This window comes from Xiphophorus hellerii, chromosome 12, assembly GCF_003331165.1.
Source record: "Xiphophorus hellerii strain 12219 chromosome 12, Xiphophorus_hellerii-4.1, whole genome shotgun sequence".
Taxonomy (NCBI): Eukaryota; Metazoa; Chordata; class Actinopteri; order Cyprinodontiformes; family Poeciliidae; genus Xiphophorus; species Xiphophorus hellerii.
In genome coordinates, this window is record NC_045683.1 from 9,763,689 (window position 1) to 9,784,224 (window position 20,536).

At 38.8% G+C, this 20,536-nt stretch overlaps 1 protein-coding gene across 2 annotated transcripts in view; it reads left to right on the forward strand.

The window, feature by feature from the left end:
• Nucleotides 1-20,536, forward strand: part of znrf3 (zinc and ring finger 3) — a 78,146-nt gene that overhangs the window by 40,289 nt on the left and 17,321 nt on the right. For both annotated transcript variants that reach the window (XM_032579466.1, XM_032579467.1), the window contains exon 2: nt 1,264-1,386. In XM_032579466.1, coding sequence (XP_032435357.1) covers nt 1,264-1,386 — 123 coding nt within the window. The remainder of the gene's footprint in view (nt 1-1,263; nt 1,387-20,536) is intronic.

The following is a 20,536-nucleotide window of genomic DNA, read 5'->3' on the forward strand; positions in this document are numbered from 1 at the left end:
GTCAATGCGCTTTGCAATAATTTCAGAAATTTTAAAATTTAAGAAATATGTAATTAAGGAAAATAAAATAAGTTTCATTATACCATTAGCTATAACAATTTATTCTGTCTGCTTATTTACTATCCCTCTCTGACATGCTGATTGTATGTAGCTCTCAAAAAAAAAGTGCAAGTACTTACCTTTTTTGTGAAAGTGCCCTTAAAGCAGTCATTTAAGCCACTGCATTACAATTTTAAATTCCTAACAATATGAAAATTACCATTCAGTCGCTGTCTGTCTACATTATTGACCTATTTATTATTGCAGGTAATTCAAACAGTGTGTTCACTTTTGAATTATTTCATAATTTAACAAACCCCCTGGAACTGAGACCAGTGTTTTTCTGTTTCTAAAATGTGAAAAAGTTTTATGTTATTCTTATGTTTTAACCTATATCAGCATCTTTCTATTGTTGGAAAAAGTAAGAAAGAGCCTCGGAGTGAATGCCTTTGTTCAGCAACATTGAAATTCTAGAGGCCACCTACATTCTTGTTCTAGGCCGTTCTGCAGCAGTCGGTGTTTGTGATGTCTGCCACCCTCTTACCTTTAATCCGCTGCTTAGACGCTGTGTTGGTGCTGGCTCTAAAGAGCTTTCTGGCTGAGAAGTGGGCCAATTCAGCAGCCGAAAACGTAATGAGACAACATCTGAGGAAAGTTTGATACTCTGTATTCGGTGTGCTATAAGACATCTCCATACTATTTACAGCATAATGATATACAGAGTAATCGCTACTGTCTTTGCACATATGCACTGGTACAATGGAAATTACAGCAACATTAATCTTTCTAGCAGTAATGTAGACAAGGATTGAGAATTTCAGCAAAAATCTGCATCCTCTGCAAATAATTGAAGGTGAATAAAAGCCTGTTTTGCTTATTTGCTACAGTAGAAAACCCTGGTGTACCGTTTAGAACCGGTAATTGGTTGCAGAGATGTGAAATGCTATTAAGGTCTTCTGTTTCATTAGGAAAACAGTTGATTATGAATTGCCAAATTAGCATATTTTCTCAACAGATTCGAGTATTCAAGGGAGAACTGTGCAGCTATAAGCTAGTGCTTTACTTCAGAACAACAGTTTTATTGAAGTATGATGGAAAAGACCCCCAGACTTAAAAGGCCATTATTTGATTTTTTACACAAAAGGTTACAAAAAAAGAATGCAGCTGGTTACATAGGATTCAAAGGAAGTTGCACTTCTTACTTATTTCTTTCATCTTTTTCAGATGCATCCTTTGGGACTATGCAACAACAATGACGAGGAGGACCTTTATGAGTACGGCTGGGTTGGCGTTGTGAAGCTGGAGCAACCAGAGCTGGACCCCAGCTGTCTCACGGTCCTGGGAAAGGTAAAGAACAGACTCTTTCTGAATTGAATCGCTGAATAAAATCCACTAACCAAGTCGCCACACATAATTGATATTCAACGATTTAAAGTAATTTCCTGCTATCTAGTCATATATTTTTATAAGGAATAAATAATAAATACCAGCAAGAGATCGATGAGAGTTTATTATCCGTTTACATGAGAGTCATTTGGCACAGAATCAATGAAAACAATGTATATTAAAATTCAAATACTTGCAGATTTGGGTATTTAACAAAATGTACATACAAATATGTAATGGCAAATAGGCTCTAGACTTCTGACTATTTAGCAGAAATGCTGTTGCAATCACAATTCCTAGCGCTGAAGTTAAAGCTAATTCAGCCATTTTTTGTTCGTTCTGTGAGCTCCTTAAATATCACCATCACCTTAACAAAGGCGATTTTCCAGCGAGAATTTCTCTGTTACAGCTGAGAGGGAATTCTGCTCCAGCATAATCTCGGTAGCAGGAAAGTGCATTAGCATGTCTAGACAGCATAAGGGCTCCTTAAATCATGAATGGCTGCTCCCTTTCTGTCAGTGGGAAAGCATAGGATAAATGAGCCTGCAGTCATTCCCACCTCATAGCCATTCTCAGGGGAAATGTTGGTACATTCCATTAAGGAAAACATTTAATTAGAGCATGATAAAATATTGCTCCGAGACTCCAGAGGGGTCCGAGGACAGTAAGGAGAAAGGGGAGGAGGGAATCTGGGGATGGGTGTGGTAAGAGAGTTCGTTTGTATTCTCCTAGCAACGGAAAGCAAGAAACAAAATAAAGACAAGGATTAACTATAAAAGAACAAGGATAAGTTTATTAGAGGTTTTAATTTGGAAAAACAATAAAGGATAAGCTAACAAATGCACTTGAAGTTATCTGTTTCTCCAGAAGTCTCTTCAAAGTGAATTAGTATTTATAGTGGCTTTGCAGTAGTATACCCCTAAATATTTTTCACATTTTGTCACATTAAATCCACAAATAATATGTCAAATATAACAACTTATTTGATGGAGCAGATTTTTTTTCTTTACAAATAAAAATCAGAAAGGTTTTTTGCATTACCGCTCAATAGGTTTTCACAATAAGAATTAGCAAATACATTTTGTATGCAGTCATAAATGTCAATTTAAAATTTCAAATATATATATGTATTTAAAGAGCCTCAGTGAAAACGTGCTTCAGCAACTCTTTGGTGCAAAAAACTGAATGAAATTCCATTTATTCACTGCATGTCTATGTCTGTTTGTGTAAGGTTGAGATGGAACCGCACATGAAAACGGTCCTTTATTAACCATTCAGACTGCCAACACAAAAAAGACACAATCAAAACTAACAGATGATTTTATTACCCCATGAAAATAACTCATAAATAGTCCAAATATTTTAGATGTATTTTTTTCTTTCGTTCCATCTTAAGAGATGGGAAGCTCAGGGTTGCCTGCTTTGCATGTTGCACATGGGTTTGTGGTGCTTTTCTATCCTAAAGAAAAAGATATAAAACTTCAGATATCTCACAACCGAGATATTAACATATGTGGACAAACCTTATGAAATCCTAGTATTATAGCAGAAAGTATGATGGCCACCATAAGACTTTCAATATTCAATTATGCTGCGTGAACTGATCAGTACATTATTGAGAGAGAACCCAAAACCTATTGAGAGGGAACCCAAAGTTTTTTGAGGTAACGCGAAAGAAAAAAAATCCTTCATACTTTTTTTGTTCTGACTGTTTTTTCCTTCCAATGTGCGGCACAATTAAAGCAAGAGTAGGAGGGAAAATTCCTTCATGTTCATCCACTATCCTGTCCTACATCCACAAAATTTTCAATTCATTTGGAGAACTGGTTTAGTGATGAAGCTAAGATCATCACAAAAAATAGAAAAGAAGAGCCATTATCACCAGAAACGACTTAAAAAAAATGATAGGCAGGTTAGAGCTCCGATTAGTTCATAGTAGAGTACTTGGTGTGTCAAACAGAATCACAAGGTCACCCCAAAGATGAAAGACCCTCACCTTCTACTCAGTGGACTCAATCAAAGCAGGCTGCTAATGAGCTGGCCATTTTAGACCTTCTCTTTTGAAGTTTTGCTAAGAGAGACTTCGGTCAAGATGGCAGGAATCTTGCCCTGTGACCTTTTGGCCTCCATCCAGCCTCCCCAACTTCTAGACCACTCGGTTTCCTCTTTGTTTATCCAGCCAGAACTATAATTAGAGAAGGGAAAGTCCATTGTTGCATCTTGACAATCCCTCGCCCCCGGGCCCAAACACAGCTGGGTGCTCTGCGATTGGCACCGGCACGATTGCCAGGCCAGACAGGGCAGTGTTTACCCCCCGCCAGTCTGCTTGCTCTGCCCGGCCAGCCAGGCCACAATGCCCAGGCCTATTCTGGAGCCTGTGCCCTCCATCACACTCACCCTGTACAGTCTGGTCCTGTGATCTGCAACCCCCGCCCTGCCCAACTGGCCCCTGACTGAACCCACTTTGCTGTCCATGTTGTTGGTATATATTTATTTCTTCTACTCAACTTGCATTACTCAGAGTTGCAATGAAATATGCAGTAATACTGTTAATTACAAAAATATAAAGTAAGAGGGATAATTTAACAGCCGTGGAAGTAACACTATTTACCTTTGTTAGCTGATATGTACACTTTGTACACTTCTGTAGGTTTTGGTGTGAAGAAGCATTCTTCATATGAAGTACTGTTTTTCTTTCCTTTATTTGATTATTTGGTGAATCAGGAGTTTTTTGCTGCTTTCACTGAGACCGAGACGCTCCGACATCTAAAATATTTACAGTTGAGGAAGACATGGAAACGAGGTCGGTCACACCACCCTCTGAAGTCTGGTTGCAAACCAAACTAAAGTGCTGCTGTGTCATATATATGTACACAGTTTTTTCCCGTTCTTCCTGTGTGGTTCCTGTGAGAGCTCCAGGACTGTTAAACCTCTGACCTCAGTGTGCCACAGCAGCAGCTCCTCCCCTCAGAGCAGGACAAGAGCTACAAGAAATCGGTTCCAACTGCAGCAAAGTCTTTTTCAGGTGTTTTTCATGTGGTTTGATCAAAAAATATATATATTTTTGTTAAACCCCCAAAAGTGTATATATTTTATTTAGGATTTTAGAATCACACCATATAATTGTAAATCTGAAGAAACAGTTTGTGTGGTACGGAACATTTCTCTGAACATTTTAAAAATGCTATAAGCTACTGGATCAGGAAGGCTAAACACAAATAATAACTTGAATGCAAGTCTTTTGGAGTAAATGTCTACTTGCTTTCATATCTAGAGACAGAATTTGTTGTTATTTTTTTTTTGGATCATCAGTTTGATGTCCACAGTGTGTCTGGTAAAACTTGGAATTTGATGTTCCCAAAGACTCAGTTGGATTTGGGTTTGAACTTTGGCTAGGTTATTCTAGCTCATGAATATGCTTTGATATCACTGTAGTTTTAACTGCCCCAGTTTCAGGTCTTATGTCTGACAAGTTTTGATGGGACTGCCCTGTATCAGATGCTGAAAGGTGAAATGAAGGCCTGCTGTTCCCCCCCCCCCCTGCTTATGTCATAGTGTCTGTGTGCAAGGCATTGGGCTCCAAGTTACTTATCAGTCTGTGTTTGAATGTGGGAGAAGTTGCTGAAGAATCTAAGTTTAGTTAGTGCACCATTTGCACTCCGTTTTTCATATAGAAGCTGAAAGTATACATTTTGGACTCCTCTAAATTTTTCTGAATGTGTGCTGTGTCCCTACATTGCTTTTGGCAAACTGCAGACTTGACTTCTCATGGCTTTCTTTCACCAGCGGTCTTCTTCTTGCCACTCCTCTATGGAGACCAAATTTCTAAATTATGTGACGAATAACTTGTTCACAGTTTCCCCTACTTGAGTTAATGATCTCTGCAGCTCCACCACAGTTATGAGTCTTTTTGTAGTTTCTCTGATTAGGAATCTCCTTCCTGAAGACAACTGTGGTTGCACTGGGTTTTATTTAGAGATTTTGCAGATCTTAGTAGTGGGCCTAATCCATTCCCCATTGTTTAGTTGTTTTGGTGGTTATTTTAGGTAAAAGTAGGACTGAAAAACTTATCAAGATATGCGTTTTATTTCAGTCAATATCAATAATTATTTATACTTTTTTTCTGTTTTGAATATCTAAACTGGTGACACAATATTTCCCATTTTGTAGTTTTCTCTTAAACTATTGTACTCAATTTCTCCCTTCATTACACTCCGCCAATTTTTATATTTAAGCAGTTTTAAGGCACAGTAGCAAAAAATGAAACTGCTGCTGTGCAAGTTACTAAAGTTGCACAAGAAGTGCAGGTTTCTAGGTAACCAAAGAATGAGAGAGTTAGTTGATGCCACCCACCTAGCTTAGCTAGCCTTAGCTAGCTAAAGCCAGTTCTCTGCCTACATTCCCCTGAAAGCTGTCTGGATTGGAGTTCAGTGGAATTATTGAACAATCTATCAGATGAAATTTCTATTAATATTGATCACATGCCTATTATGATATATATTGTTATTGATTTATTTCCCAGCCTTAATTGAAAGGTTGTGAAACCACTTTTCTTTCCACTTCAGTAATGCACTTTGGTCCATCACAGAAAATATATTAAAATTTGTGGTTGCATGGAGAGGAAAAAAAAACGGGGAAAGGTTTAAGGCATATGATTATTTTTGAAAGAGTCTGTCTTGCCAGAGCTCCACTGCATAACAAAGAGCCCTGGTGTTGCATGTTAACTCGCTTCAGCTGCAGCTTATCAAGTCCTTGCCTCCTCCGGGCCGTTTGTAGATGTTGTAAATCATGCTCACACCTCTGCATGCATGTATCCGTTCTCCAGTTGGACTATTTATTGCATTCGGTAACTTGTTCTTAGTAGTCATTTCCTTCCTGCTGCTTGACTTTCTCAGAACTGACCTTCGTCCCGGCTCTGCACGCTCGCCTCACACACATACTCTGCAGTCTTTGGCAGCTCCTCTGGAACATAAAGTCATGCCACTGGCTTTCGGACTGGTCGGGAGGTCTTTGACGCCATGCCAGTCCCATAGCTCCTCTTTCAAGGACCGCTGTGTAAGTCCAGCAGGCCAAACCGGGCCCCTCTGTCTTTCATCCTGCCGGAGGCCCTCTCAACATAAAGACGAAGAGAAGACAGAGATTGTGTATTGGAAATTAAAAAGAAAAATATGACCCATCCTCCCACAGAGTTATGCAGCTTGCGGCTGGCATTACATGTAAAACTCTCTGGTATGTGATTGTTGTGTGGCCTTGTCCTGCCCTTAACCAGTTTGTCTCGAAGTTGTGATCATTTCCACTAAACTCCAGCCAAACACAACAGTCACAGCTGGCCTCAGTCCGGCTGCTAAAAAAACATTTAAGAATAGCTGGGGCAAGGAGAAAAGTTCAGAACTCTTTATTGACATCCTCCCAGAAATAAACCTCACTGCTTTAAAGTTCTTTTGCCAGAGGCACACTACCATAAAAAGTGCATCCTGTGTGGGAAGCGCCGACTTTGACACAGACACAAATATGATCCTAAAACCACAGTTGCCATGGAACAATGCGAGTGAGCGAACGAGCGTGTCTTTTCCTACGAAGCTGGCACTGCGGGACAGCGGGCCAGAGCAAACAGCTGCTGCATCTTAGTGCTAAGTGGCTTTTGGACTCTTAACTGTGTCTGGCATGTCGGCTTTAGCTGCCAGAGTGCGCATGAATGTTTGCAAAGCAGCGGGAGAGAGGGGGAAGACCAGGGTGCAGAAGGCACACAAGAGCAGCTAGGAGAGGGTAGACGCATTTTAAAAAGAAAAAAAGACGAGGAAAAATGGCAACAGACAGATAAGTGTGATGTTACTGGCGACTGGTTTTCCAGCCTTTGGCCAGGTTGGCTGTTCTACACACTCAGGTGTGTGTTAGAGGTCACCCCGAGGCCACGGCAGTGCCAGTAGGGTGTCATATGGATTGTTGTAACGACTTTCCACTAAAAAGGCCTGTGCTTGACCTTGCTTTCAGTCCCAGCTACAGTAAAAATAAATGGGAATCAGCCCAATCAGTGAGATAATTGGCTACTTTGAATGAAAACGATGTATATGCTCATCATCAAGTGTTGAGTGGTGTGGAAAAGGCAAGCAGAAGGCTGGCCTGTCAGCTTGTTTTGGTGCAGACAGCTGAATATGACTCACCGTCTCTGTCTCATCTCGATCTTTTTTTTGTGCCTTTTTCTTCTCTCACTGGAGAAAAACTTGGTGAAGAAAGGAGCCTAAAAGAAAAGAAAAAAATCAATACAGCTCTTCTTTCTGCAAACTTCAGACCCTGTATGTAAAGTACTGTGAAGCCACAGTAGTTATCGATTAACAAGAGCCTCTTTTGTTCGATACAGAAGAACTTTGATTATGCGCCGACTTTGTGAAAGAAATCTTTTCATGGCGCAGCGTATTGACAAGACAATTTTTCCCTGTGCTTGTGCAAAATTGATGGGGCTTACTTCCTTTCAGCTGGGAGATGAAAACTGAAAATCAATATCTTTTGTTGTGTAAAACACTGTGGTTAACTCAGGCAGCTGTTCCATGAACCAGAACTGAGGCTAATTACTGGTAACGTCACAAACCTCTCGTCTTCGTCAATTAAGCTCTGCTGGGCTTCAACACAACAAAAGTTCCCTTTCAGAAGACTTTTTCTTTCACTCTCAGTCTTGAGAATATTTTATAAAATTTGAAATAGAATCTTCTGCACACTCATTATCAGGTTGAGTTCTAATGAGATGTGTGGTTTAAAATTGATAAGTGGAAATCAGTATTGGTCACGTTTGTTCAATAAAAATTGAAATGACAGATGGTATCTGTATAAATTATGGGCTGAGTTTGAGTTTCACCCAAACTTAAAAGACAAGAGATGCACCAATCAACTGGCCAACATCAGAATTGAACAATTGTTACTTAATAAAAACTGAAAACGCATATTAAATACATAAAAAAATAATAGCTGAAATTTGGGGTTAACAAGCAAAACTGACAGGATGTGCTTTGGTGGACCTTTAAGAGTTTGAGAGATTTGATAAGACTTGCTTTGATGCATTAATAGAGCTAATCTATTGAATCGGAAACTACTAACTCTGTCAGGGAATCTACAGGATGTTATGGTTCAGACAGGAAAGAAATCAGAATTGGTTAGATGAACCATAAAGAATATAAAAAGGAAAAGTCTGATTGGTGCGTCTCTTTTTTTTCTCGTTTAAAAACAAAAATCACTCCAGACTCCACCTGGACTCTTGGTTGCCAAAAAAACTCGAACTTTTTCTCATTCAACCAAATCACATGACCCAAGTTCAAGTCCCATTAGAGTATAGGACATCTAATATGCGCAGTAAATCTTTTAAGTGGGGAAAATATTCAACAGTAAGAAAAGATTAATGTAATTTCAAGGCTTTTTACACATCTTTACAGAGATGCCAGTAGTTGTGGAGGGTGATGCAGCTTTCTTAAGGATACTTTTTGTTTCCTCTGATCCTTTTAAGACTAATGGTTGTGTGTTAACACTTCGAATCCAATCAAGACGTTATTAAATGAACTTTACGACCAAATCCAGCTCAGCTCCGCAGCTGCATTCTGGGCTTGCGGGGTAAAGTGCGCGCTAACAGCTTAGCCATTTCTCCCCCTGCTCTGCGCTTCAAAGCCACTGCACAAACACAGCAGCATGGAGGGAGGGATGGAAAGAGAAACTGCAAAAGAGAGGAGGAGCAGCAGGGAGAACACAGAGGGAAAAAAAGCTTAAGGAAGTAAGAAAAAAAAAAACTTGTGAAGCATGGAGCACTCAGGGGTTTGCCTCCCAGGCTCTCCTTTCATGTTTGTGTACGCCTCAACTTGCTGATATTATCTTGGCCGCTCTTCCTGGCGGGGTGTCGGGAGAGGTTTCCACTCTGACCAGCCTGTGTTGGAGCCCTCACCTTCCTTCCTATTTCAATCCCAAATAACCCCCACCCCTCTCCCCTCCTCTTAAATCACTGCTTCACCACGTTTCACGGCAGTTGGAGGCACCCGGGATCCCACTGCGCTTGTTTCCATGGTCACTGGGAAGCTCCTTGTGTCATGTGGCTCAAAGTGAGCCGTTCCTGGGCCGAATTACCCGCCTTTCAATAGGAGGCCAAATGACCATTATTAGACTTCACAGCTCAGGCCTCTATTTAAAGAGAGAAGAAAGGAGCCCCGGGGACCTGAGATGAGAGAGAGATTGGGGAGAGAAAGTGGAAGGTGATGGGAGACGACAGTCGGAAATGATGGAAAAGAGGAAAGTTTGGTTAGCATCTCTGACAAGTTGTTTTTCCCCTCTAACCGTCATCTTTTGTAATTGTAATTATTCAAAAAGTCACACTCCAGTTTTAGGATAAAAACACCTCAGCGATGGTCCTGCATTGGATCAAAAGATGAGCTTTGGAAGGAGTAAATCTCAGAAAAGACAGACATCCGCCCACACCAAACAAAGCCCCGTCTTTCCTCTCTGCAGCTCCCACTAAGCCCACACTTGTGTGGATGAGGATCTCTGCTCTCCTGGCTGTGTGAATCAGAAGGGAAGTTGTCTGAAACCTGGGCACATGGCCTGGCAGTGCAGCTGGAAACTAAGGCTTCCTGGTCCCACACAGCTAATCTGATGCACACACAAATCCTCTGGTGGAGGGTTAGCAGGGGTGAAAACTATCCTGCTCTTGCGGTTCGAACGCTCTTTTAAGTCGTGCCAGGGCGGCAAAGTTGGAAACGGCGGAGGGAGACAGATGATGTGTGTGCGAATATATGGGGGCAACATCGGAGCTGGCTGCACTTTAAGAGGGTGAGGTAATGGAAGAGGAGAAATGAAACATGTAGATAGGAAGCGGACGGAGAATAGGAATGTGTCTGGCAGAGAGTTGGGATTTTACTTATTAGAGCCCAATATGACAAGACAATTAAGGAAACATGACGGAAATGTTGCAACACATGATAAATCTTTGGGTAATTATCTGACTCTTAAGATGTATTTTGTGAGTGACAAAACTCTTACATTTACAATTACCAGCCACTTTATGGGAAACACTTTGCTGGAACTGCCTTTCTACTTCATGGCATATATTCAGCTATTTTTTTTCATTCATTTTGACATGATGGCATCAAGTTGATGAGGATTTGTTGGCTTTGCATCTATGATTCAGATCTGATGTTCCAGTACGTCCTGAAGGAGCTCTGTTGGATTTATATTTCACTGTTGAGGTCATTGGACTATACACTCATGTTCAAGAAACCGGTTTGAGATTATTTTAACTTTTTTATCTGGTACATTGAGAAGAGATTGATGCACTGTTGTCACAAAGGGGATGGAGATCATGACCATCAGCCTGAAGTGTTGATACAAGGCAGGATGGATCCATACTTTTTATGCTGTTCACACCTGAATCTGAATTTTGAAACTAAACTTAAGACTCCTCTGTTGTTATCCAATGAACGTTTTTGTAGTTTATATATCCTGTTCTTGGTTGACAGAAGTGACACCTAGTAACTTTGCAGTTCAGAAATTGTTCTCCTGGGGCGCTGGATGAGCTGGGTGGAGACGGTAGAAGCTACAGTCCTCAAAGCTGCATGTCTTTGTTTTCAGGAGTGTGTATTTGACCTGTTGCTTGTTTTGTTTTTTTTAATCTAAAACCAGTTTGTCCATTCTTCTCTGACCTCTAATGTTGATAAGGAATGTTTTATCACAGATCTGCCACTCACTGGATATTTTCTCTTTTTCAAACCATTTCTTGCAAAACCGAGATAAGGTTGTGTGTGGTCAGCAGTTTCTGAAATACTCAGACCAACGCATCTGCCTGGCTTTAACTCCAGCATGTCGCCTTCACCACTCCTACTGTATATGCATAAATCCATTGAGCTGTTATTGCATGATTTACTATTTCTGTTGACAAGTAACCAAACAGGAATGTCTCATGAAGTTCTCGGGCAGTTGTTCCTCTTATGTGTGCATTTGTTGACCAATCTATTAGATAGTTCACAAAAGATGAAACAACAACATACCCGATATCTTAAATTAATATCTAAGAAAGTGTATAGTACTTTGGATTCAGCGGGCCCACCAGGTCACATCTGCATGTGTGTGATTAACAGTAGTCACCGCACTCTTACCAACTTAGTGACTTTTCAGACAAAAATAAAAAATTGATCGGCTAAAATCGGAATCGGCAGGTCAGCTTTTCAGGTTCAGAAAACTGTAATTGGCGCAACCCTAATGAAATGAAAATCCTTTTCCTTAGTTTTGTCATTCTCCAATCTGCTTTGTGATCAGTTGACACTTCCTCTGACAGAATGCAAGCCTATCATTCATCACTAAAAGCAGAAAAATAGCAATGCATTCTCAATTAGTGTCTGTTTCCACCCCTATAAATGCTTCTGTGCATGTTCTGGTGTGTAACATCACTTTGTTCAGGAAGGATGAGCTAAATTAACTTTGTAGCAGCCTCCTCTAGCTGTAGGCCTGAAGTGTGACAAATGTAGACGTCAGTTCTGATTTAGATGAATTCATGAACTAAAAACAATATATCTAGCTCTGCTGCCTTGATTTTGAGCAGCCAGTGAGAAGGAAGCTGGTCCTGATCTCCTGCTGGAACCAGGCTGCTTCTACCTGTGCTTATTTTCTTGTTGTTCAGCTTGAACAGTTAAAGGTTTGGTTGATCTCGATGACTGGAACTCTTCTGGTTGGGTTGTCCAGTGAGAATCAAAACGTAAAGTGTAAAATGAGACTGAACTGCTCTGCTATTTGCCCAGGCAGAGACGACAGCAGGCTGCAGCACCATCCTGCTCCGCTAGCAGCAGCTGGACAGATGTTTGAAGAGAGCGAGGCAGCAGCAGCTTCTGCTTAAAGCATGGAGGGACACGGTTTCCTTGAGCAGATTCAAAGTGGAGGGAGATTAGTGAGAATCGTCTGACTTCAGACGAATTAGGAGTAAAGGAAAAGTGGCAGTTTGTGGAGATGGCTTGGTTTGACTAAGATCTGTGTTTGGATTTTATTTGCACAAGAATAATCATCTCAAACTGCCATCACTGACTTTATCTTTAAATATCTGAAAAGACTCACCTTCAGTTAAAACTATAAAGCAAGAATTACAATCTGTTACAGACATTCACATTTACTGTTGTTCTTAGAGTGCTGACCTGATTTTTCCTTTAAAAAAGAGCAATAAAATAAATTGGTCACATTTTATTGATCAGTAACAACAATGTTTACACAAAGAGGAAAGAAAGATGTGTTGCTCATACCTTGATGAAGAAGTTTTGAATCAGACAGAAAATGAAACCAAGGTGATTATTCTTATTTTATGCATAAAATTATACATCCCTAACCTTTATCTGATTTTTACTAAGTTGAAAACAAACAGCACATTGTTTGTTGACCTGTTTACATACTGAAAGAAATGGGATTTCTGAGTCTTTACAGGTGTACATTGAGTGTTGAGTATATTATTTTTGCACTAAAGATTACATTTCAATTTTGTTTTTATTTATAGTAAAAACATAAATATTCAGATTCTTCTATAGTGACTTGATGGGAAAAACAGTAATTTTTCAGCTTGACCTTCTGGTCAGAAAAGAAAAATTAGCTTGTTTTCAATTAATATTGTAACCAGCAACCACAATATGCTTGTGCAATATTCTTTCAATGCTTCTGATTTTGTTTTCTACCTTCTTTGTCTGTCATTGTTTGAAAGATTTGAAAAACGTTCTGTTATAGGAAAAGCTTAGCCCACCATTAGATACTAAAGAGAAATGATATCTTCTATGAATTCATATGAAGCAGTGGGTAGCAAAACTTAACTCAAAATGATGATTCAATCAATAATGAGAATTATGCTCCACAAAAACTGCTCAAGAAAAGGAGGAAAAAATGCTGTTCATCTGTCATCGCTTCAGCGACTTATGTAACTTTTCTCCAAACAACTCCTGTTTAGACAGTAGGAGGAGAAAAAGGCACTTAAAGAGTAGTGTTCCTGGGCCTCGCCGGAAACCATGTTTGTTTTTCCTGTGAATCACAAAAGACCAGAGACCAAAACCGGTAACAAAACAACATGGAAGGGGACAGGGAGGAAAAGAGGAGGAAATTTAATTAGCGGTTGTCCGCTCCTCCTGGCTCGGCGTTTGTTCTCAGCAGGACGGGAATGATGGGCAGCGGGAGAGGGAAGACTAAAGGGCTTGTTGATTAGTGGCGGTCTGAGTCTGTGAATTTGCATCTACGTTCTTATTTTGTGTGCAAGTGATTCTGAAAGACATCGAGCCGCTTGGAGAAAGGCAGGAAATGCTTCCTGCGGTGCACAAAGCAGGAGAAAAGCTTATGGTTAGAGATGTAAACGACTCTGCGCTGCTCAGGAAGGTGGAATCAAGGGATTGAGACTCATCCATCACTTTATGTTTATCCAATCTCACGAGTTCAGAAAGAACTAACGTCACGCTCCATTTCTTCCCAAAAAATGTGGGTTCTAGAAAGTAAAAGTGCTTAAAAAGAAAATCTGAGCTTGAACAAACTTTGAAATGTGTCACTTTATAAGAACTTCTGAGTTTAGTCTCAAGTTAAATAAATTAAACATGAAAATGATTAAGAATGTCTGCACAGTGGATGAGATGGATGGCCTTTTTGACTGTATTCAGAGAAAACATGGAGGAAACCTTCTTGCTGTGTGGTCATAATGCTAACCAATAATCCAACATGAAGCCCTGATTTATATTCTCTTTCTCACATAATTCCAGATTAAAGCTCTGCGCCGATTCATTTGATGTTGAAACTTGGTGAACTTTGTTCTCCAATCAGTTGTTGGGTCTCAATCTCCAAAACATTTGTTTAACTTTCACTTCAATGCAACTCAGAATGTCTTGTTTGTACACTAAACAGCAATTAGGATATATTTTATCCCCCAAAATATGATCAAGGTATACACCATAGTTTTGATTTTGCTTTAATAACAAAGCCAGCATATTTTCTTTATGTGCAGAAATAGTGCCAATATTTATGGGATTTTTGTTTGAAATGGAGCATGTTAGCTCATGTTGGTTTTCTCAAGCTAATGAGTAAATGAATAAAAACTGAGAAAAATCCACCCCAACATCCCAAACCTTTCCATGACGGAAAGGTTTGGGATGTACTATGTACACTATGTACTCTTTTGTCTATCCAGAACATTTTTTTCTCAATTTTGGGTTTGTGTCCTGCTCATCAAAATATGGGTTAAGATTTTAAAAAGTCCATACAGTAAACTTCTGTCCTTTCACTTTTCCGTATTCACAGATTCACCAATTTGCATACAAATTTGTCAATTGACAATTTTTTTTTTTTTTGTAGAGTGTATATCAACTATTTCAAAGGTAAGGCAGAATTCATTTTCCTTGGCTCTGATTGGCTGGAGCCAAGACGGATCCAACTGTGCGTCTTACTGAATATTAAGATACTTGTATTATTGAAGTAAGCAGTTGTGCTGCTCCCTGACCTTTGTGAATACCGAGGGTCCACTGTAATACATTTTGGTCGTAATAGAAATAATTTGCATACCTCAGCTAAGTTATACATCTCTGGAAAAAAATAAGAGATTACTGCACTGAACCCCATTAAAAACCTTATGGTTATTCCACCAAATATTGATTTCTGAACTCTTCCGGAGTTGTTTCTAAGTGAACATGAGCTTGTTTTATTTGCATTATTTGAGGTCTGAAAGCATTGAATCTTTTTTTATTTTCACCATTTCTCATTTGTAATAGTTTTTAGAATAAAAGAATGATGTTCTTTTTACTCAAACATATACCTATAAAAAGTAAAATCAGAGAAACTGATCATTTTAAGTGGTCTGTTCATTTTTATTTTCCAGAGCTGCATATGAAAAATTTAATATGACATAAAAATGATTGCAGTTTTGCTAAATAGTATTGAAAAAAGCAAAACAAGTTTTATTCTGGCAGAAGAAGCTTAGACTGTACTGACAGTTTAATAACTTTAATATTTTTTCAATCACAGTTTGTTTTTTTAAGAATTTTTGGTATTTATCTGTGATATTTTAATGTTAAAGCCCCACGGTTTTATCTCTATCCATGTAATTTATAAATCATAATGTAGCTACTTTTGTCAAAAAAGGTGAGATAAACCCCAGTAAAATTGCTTATTCATTTTTCTCCCAAGTTTCTGGTTCTTTTATTCCTCATCAGCTTCTTTTTATTTAAACTGGTAATTTATAATTACATTTTATTTCAATTTAGCAATCAGGCTATGATAGAAAGCTGATTTATGTAGGATTTTTATAGTAGCTGCAGCAGCACTCATTAATTTTTTTTTATTTTTATTTCTAATGTACAATGTTTATTTTAGTGATTATAGCTGCCATGGCAATAATCTGAGAAAAACTTTCTTCTATAAGGACATGTGACAGGAAGTTATGCTTGGCAAACATTTGATCTGCTCATGTAATTATAATTAGTAGTGGCAATCACATGCTGAGAAATACCCACTGCACACTGCTCTATATACTCTGTAGAGATTCAGCATGTGATGATTTTTAATGGACCTTTTTATAAGTAACATCTAAGACTTGGAAAGACTTCTAATTAGATTAGAAACAATTCATTTGTAGTAGGATATAGCTAGGAAAATTACCCAGTTCAGACAACTTTCTGTTCAAATTGGACACGTTTTGAAAAATCTGGCAGAGCAGCTTCAGTTCTATCACCTAAATGTTATTTCAAGACTTAATATTGCTCATAGGTTTCACTGTAACACAAATACCAAACACATGTCTTATGATGAGAGAAAGCACCTCTCAGTACACCTCTCTCCCTCCCTGAACTCTTTAATGGGGCCGGCTGGTTGCCAAGTTACACTGGCAGGCCTCCTGAGAGGTGCCTCCACGCACACATACATGCACGCCTGTGCAAAAACACATTTTGATCGCACAGTTCACTTGTATAATTGATGTTACGCAATGTTGGGTGAATAGCCCCCCTATATTGTGCACTGAGGCAGATGCAGAACAGGAGAGAGGTTGTTGTTTACGTTTTTAGCTGAGCTTTGAAGAAAGCCTGAACTGGAACTGGAGACAAACAAAATGTGTAGTGAGTGATTTTTTAAAATATTTTTTTACCTTTAACAATTTGTGCATTTGGAGAAGTGGAGAAGCATCCAGAATTGAACCTCTGATGAAAACCGATTCCAAAAAGTCTTCATGTGGTTTTGTGTTTGTTGCTCAGCTCCTCCCTGCGTTTGGGGATTTCAACCACTCATGAGAACGGGTTCTCCCTCCTGACTGGTATCACTGCTTTACTTTTTGTAGTAGTGTGTGCATACTGGTTGGTACAGACAGGAATGAATCATTGCAATCTTAGCTGGATTGGTTCCTCAGCATGGTTATGTTTCAGATCTGTCGCTCCATGTCTCCTTGGGAATAAGTACATTCTTACCAAAGAGAAACTTTTTAACCTGAGGCTTATTTGCCTGTAACTCAAAATATTACATACACTTCAACACTTTATATGAAAGTATTGATTTCTGTACAAAGTCTGCAGGTTTTTCTGTTTCTGTTCATACAAATTAATTTGAATAAATATTAATTTATTTAAAATTAAAAATTTTAAATTTTAAAACTTTAAAAATTATGTAACTTTATGTTATTAACGCTTAAGTTTAATCAGTAATACTTTTATTACAAATATATGTCAGATCATGATTTCTTGGTTAATGTCAAGTTGTCATAACGAAGACATTCTGAATAATGTCAACTTTGTATTAAAAGTGTCATAATTTACCAAACGACACTTTGACAACAGTCATAAATATTCATGAAGACTTGCTCATGTTCATGACAGGTGTTATGTCATGTTTATGACGGTGTCATAACAGTCTTATTCACAACCCGTCAAATAAAGTGTTACTGCTAACTCTTGATCGTTCCTCTTTAGATCCAACGATAATAACTTCAGAACTTCAGAAACCTTGGCACACCCACGCAATAATTTGTCCAACCATCTGTTCAGTGTTTGGATTGGTTCAGAGTCATCTGGTGACATCGCAATGTAGAACTGTGTATCATCTGCGTAATCTTACTTTTAGAGCAACCTTAGAGACTTGTCTTACTTAGCACCTTGTGACAGTGAATGTACATTTATTAAAAAGTAAATCATTTTTCATATTGAAATGATTTTGCGTAAAAGTCAAGCTAACTACATCTAATAATTCTAGTTTTGCATTTAGACATTTGCAGTTCAGCTGGTCTTCTTGTAACCCAACACCAAAGTCAAGCTAGCAGCTTAGGGTACATGTTTGCTCAGAGTCGGCTTGCTAGGGATCAGACAACTTTAGTGAAAAATTTTCTGAATGCTGTAAAACGTAGCTAAAATAAAACTTATGGTGGATATTTAGTCATTTGTTTTAGTTTATATGGTGGAAAAGTGAGTGAATTTAACATATTTTGTCTGGGTTTTGGAATGATTATGTGCCATATTTACCAGACCAGCCCATTAACTCCTGACTTGTGGGGACGTTTTATTTTTAGTCTATTGCATCAACATTTTATTGGTCTCTGGGAAAGAAAGTTGTAGTCTTGCAGCCAATTTTAGGTCAGTCATTCCCACTTGTTAGAAGCAGCAATGATCAGTTCACCCTTCACTTTCTCTCCCTACCTCCTGTGTGCAAGTTTGATATTAGAATGGTGGTCAAAGAGTTACCAGAGTGGTTCAAAACCGTCTTTGTTTTCTTCATATTCAGGAAACCTTCAGTTTATATGCAGTGGTTAAGAGGAGAGGTGTTTGAGGAGACACGCTCACCAGTAGGCCAGAGGAGAGGAATTTTACGAAGAAAAGATGCATCAGACTCTCCAAGAGATTGCTTTAAAATGTCTCAACTGAAGGAACAACAACATTAATATTAAACAGGAAAAAAAGAGGGTTCAAAAGTTTGAGAATATGCAAGAATTGTCAAAAACTACAGTCAGACGTAGGATTCACCTAGTTTTAACTCCTGTAAGATTCCACATTTCCAAGATATTTCTCATCATCTGAGTAAAAATGGATTCATAAAAAGTAATTACTGGCAGATTCAAAGGTTATTTGTCTTCACAAAAACAGCTGCAGAGTACAGCTTGAGCGTACACAAGAACAGGAAAGTCCTAATTTTGCAATTTGCAAGTGAGCAGATCCAGCAGAACAAGTACCAAACCTGTTGATTAAATGATCCACAGCCAGTATAAATTATTTAAAAAAACATGCTATGACACATCAACATTATATTCTAACATCAAACAGTAATGCACGGAGTGATTAATGTTGTCTGACTGGATGTTGGACAACTGATGACTTCATGAGGGAGCATAAAAAACAAAAGTCATCCCTCTAAATATACAGCAGCTCTCATTTTTGCTTTCTCGTTTGAAAAGCAGGATTTTATTTTAGCTGAATGAAAATAATGCCTTGGCACACTCGCCTGCTGCGACATGGATAGAGGGGGAAAAGGAGGAGGAGAGACCACATATGAGAAAATCCATGGGAGAAAAGTATGCCTTTATCTTTTAATAAACCGTAAAGCCAGGAGGCAACATGAAATTACGGCATAATAGCAGTGGAGAGTCTTCTGAAGACTTAATTGCCTTAATTATAGCAGTGCAGAAAGAGGGAAGGGAACGCATGAAGAGGAGGAGGGAAAAAAAGGAAAGAGCAGATGAAAAGAAAGCAGGGAAGACGGAGGGAGTAAAGTGATAAAGGAACAAGCATGTCGGCCATGCTTTGCAGGTGTATCAGTGTTTGTTTGTCTGGATTTGAGCAAGTCTCTTGTTCATGTGTTCATAACTAAATACATTATTTTGCAGGTGTGTGAAATCCGAGAAGCCTTTGTCCGTGTGAATGATGGATAGGGTGCAAGGCTGAGAAAAGTCTTTCTCTAGACGAGCGAAAACGTCTCTCCCTCAGATCTTACAAGCTGGCGGGCTTACTTAGGGATGCTAAACATAGCTTTCATTTTTCTCTGTGTCTAGACTGGGCTCTTAGTACTTTCTGCTGTGGTTTTTCTGCTCACTCTGGGAAGATCATTCCCTAATTCTCATGCCTTAGGGCCAGTGGGCAGTTTGCTAAGCCGGCAGTGTTTTGAAGTGCCTGAGAAGCCCCCAGCTCTCCACACCAGTCTTCAGGTCACACAGATTAGTTTGAGAGTTCACCTTATACTAAAGACCAAAGTTGATGTTTCATCTTTTTTTTTTTTTCCTTCAACTTTCTATCCAAATTTATGTCTTTGTCACAAACATGTTCTTGTTTTATTGTTTGAAAGTTTTCAGTTTGAGCTGAGCAAACCTCTCCCTGATATCACACCGAGCAAATAAAAGATGTCAATGGAGAATTTTTTAAAAAAATGCAGAAAAGATTCTTGATATTTAAGAGGGTGGTGACTGCTGTGGTTTTTGTGCGCTGCCCGTATATGTCTATGAAGACCTGATATTGAAAATGTATTTCTACATCATATTCCTCATGGCTTTAAACATAATATAAACAGAAAACTCATGCACTCATTTTGTAAACTGTATCTATTTCCTGCTGGGATTTAGCAGAGGTCTGATGCAAGAAGGGAGTAAGAGTCTGTGTATGCAGAAAAGACGAAGGAAAAAGTCGCAGCTTAATGCAGTCACACCTGACCACTGCAATTTTAAGTATATCTGAGCACATTTTGTCTCTACATTACATGAGTTAGGATTTGTGGCGACTCATGGGTTTCACCAATCATCCAGAGTTTATAGCAGCTTGATGTTTTCAGATTCATAGAGGTTTTTGGCGCCAATCTCCATGAAAATACAGAAATGACTGCTTTTTTAAATTTTTAGAACAGTTTAGCCTCATTAGAAGGACATTAGAGTTAGACGTCAGGTTGCAAAGCTCTGCAGTTACATTTCCAGAGCGCTACATGACACATCATGTCATGATCTATGCATTTTTAAACACGTCAAAATGTTGATATGTGATTAGAATAATAATTTGACTATGAAATTGTTTCATAACGATGAATGAGCATGATGTATTCAGTTGTAGTGGTGTGGAAGAAATTGGCACAACACTCAGATATATTAATTCCCATCAATAATATTTTTGATTGTTGATGGGGAACTTCTCTT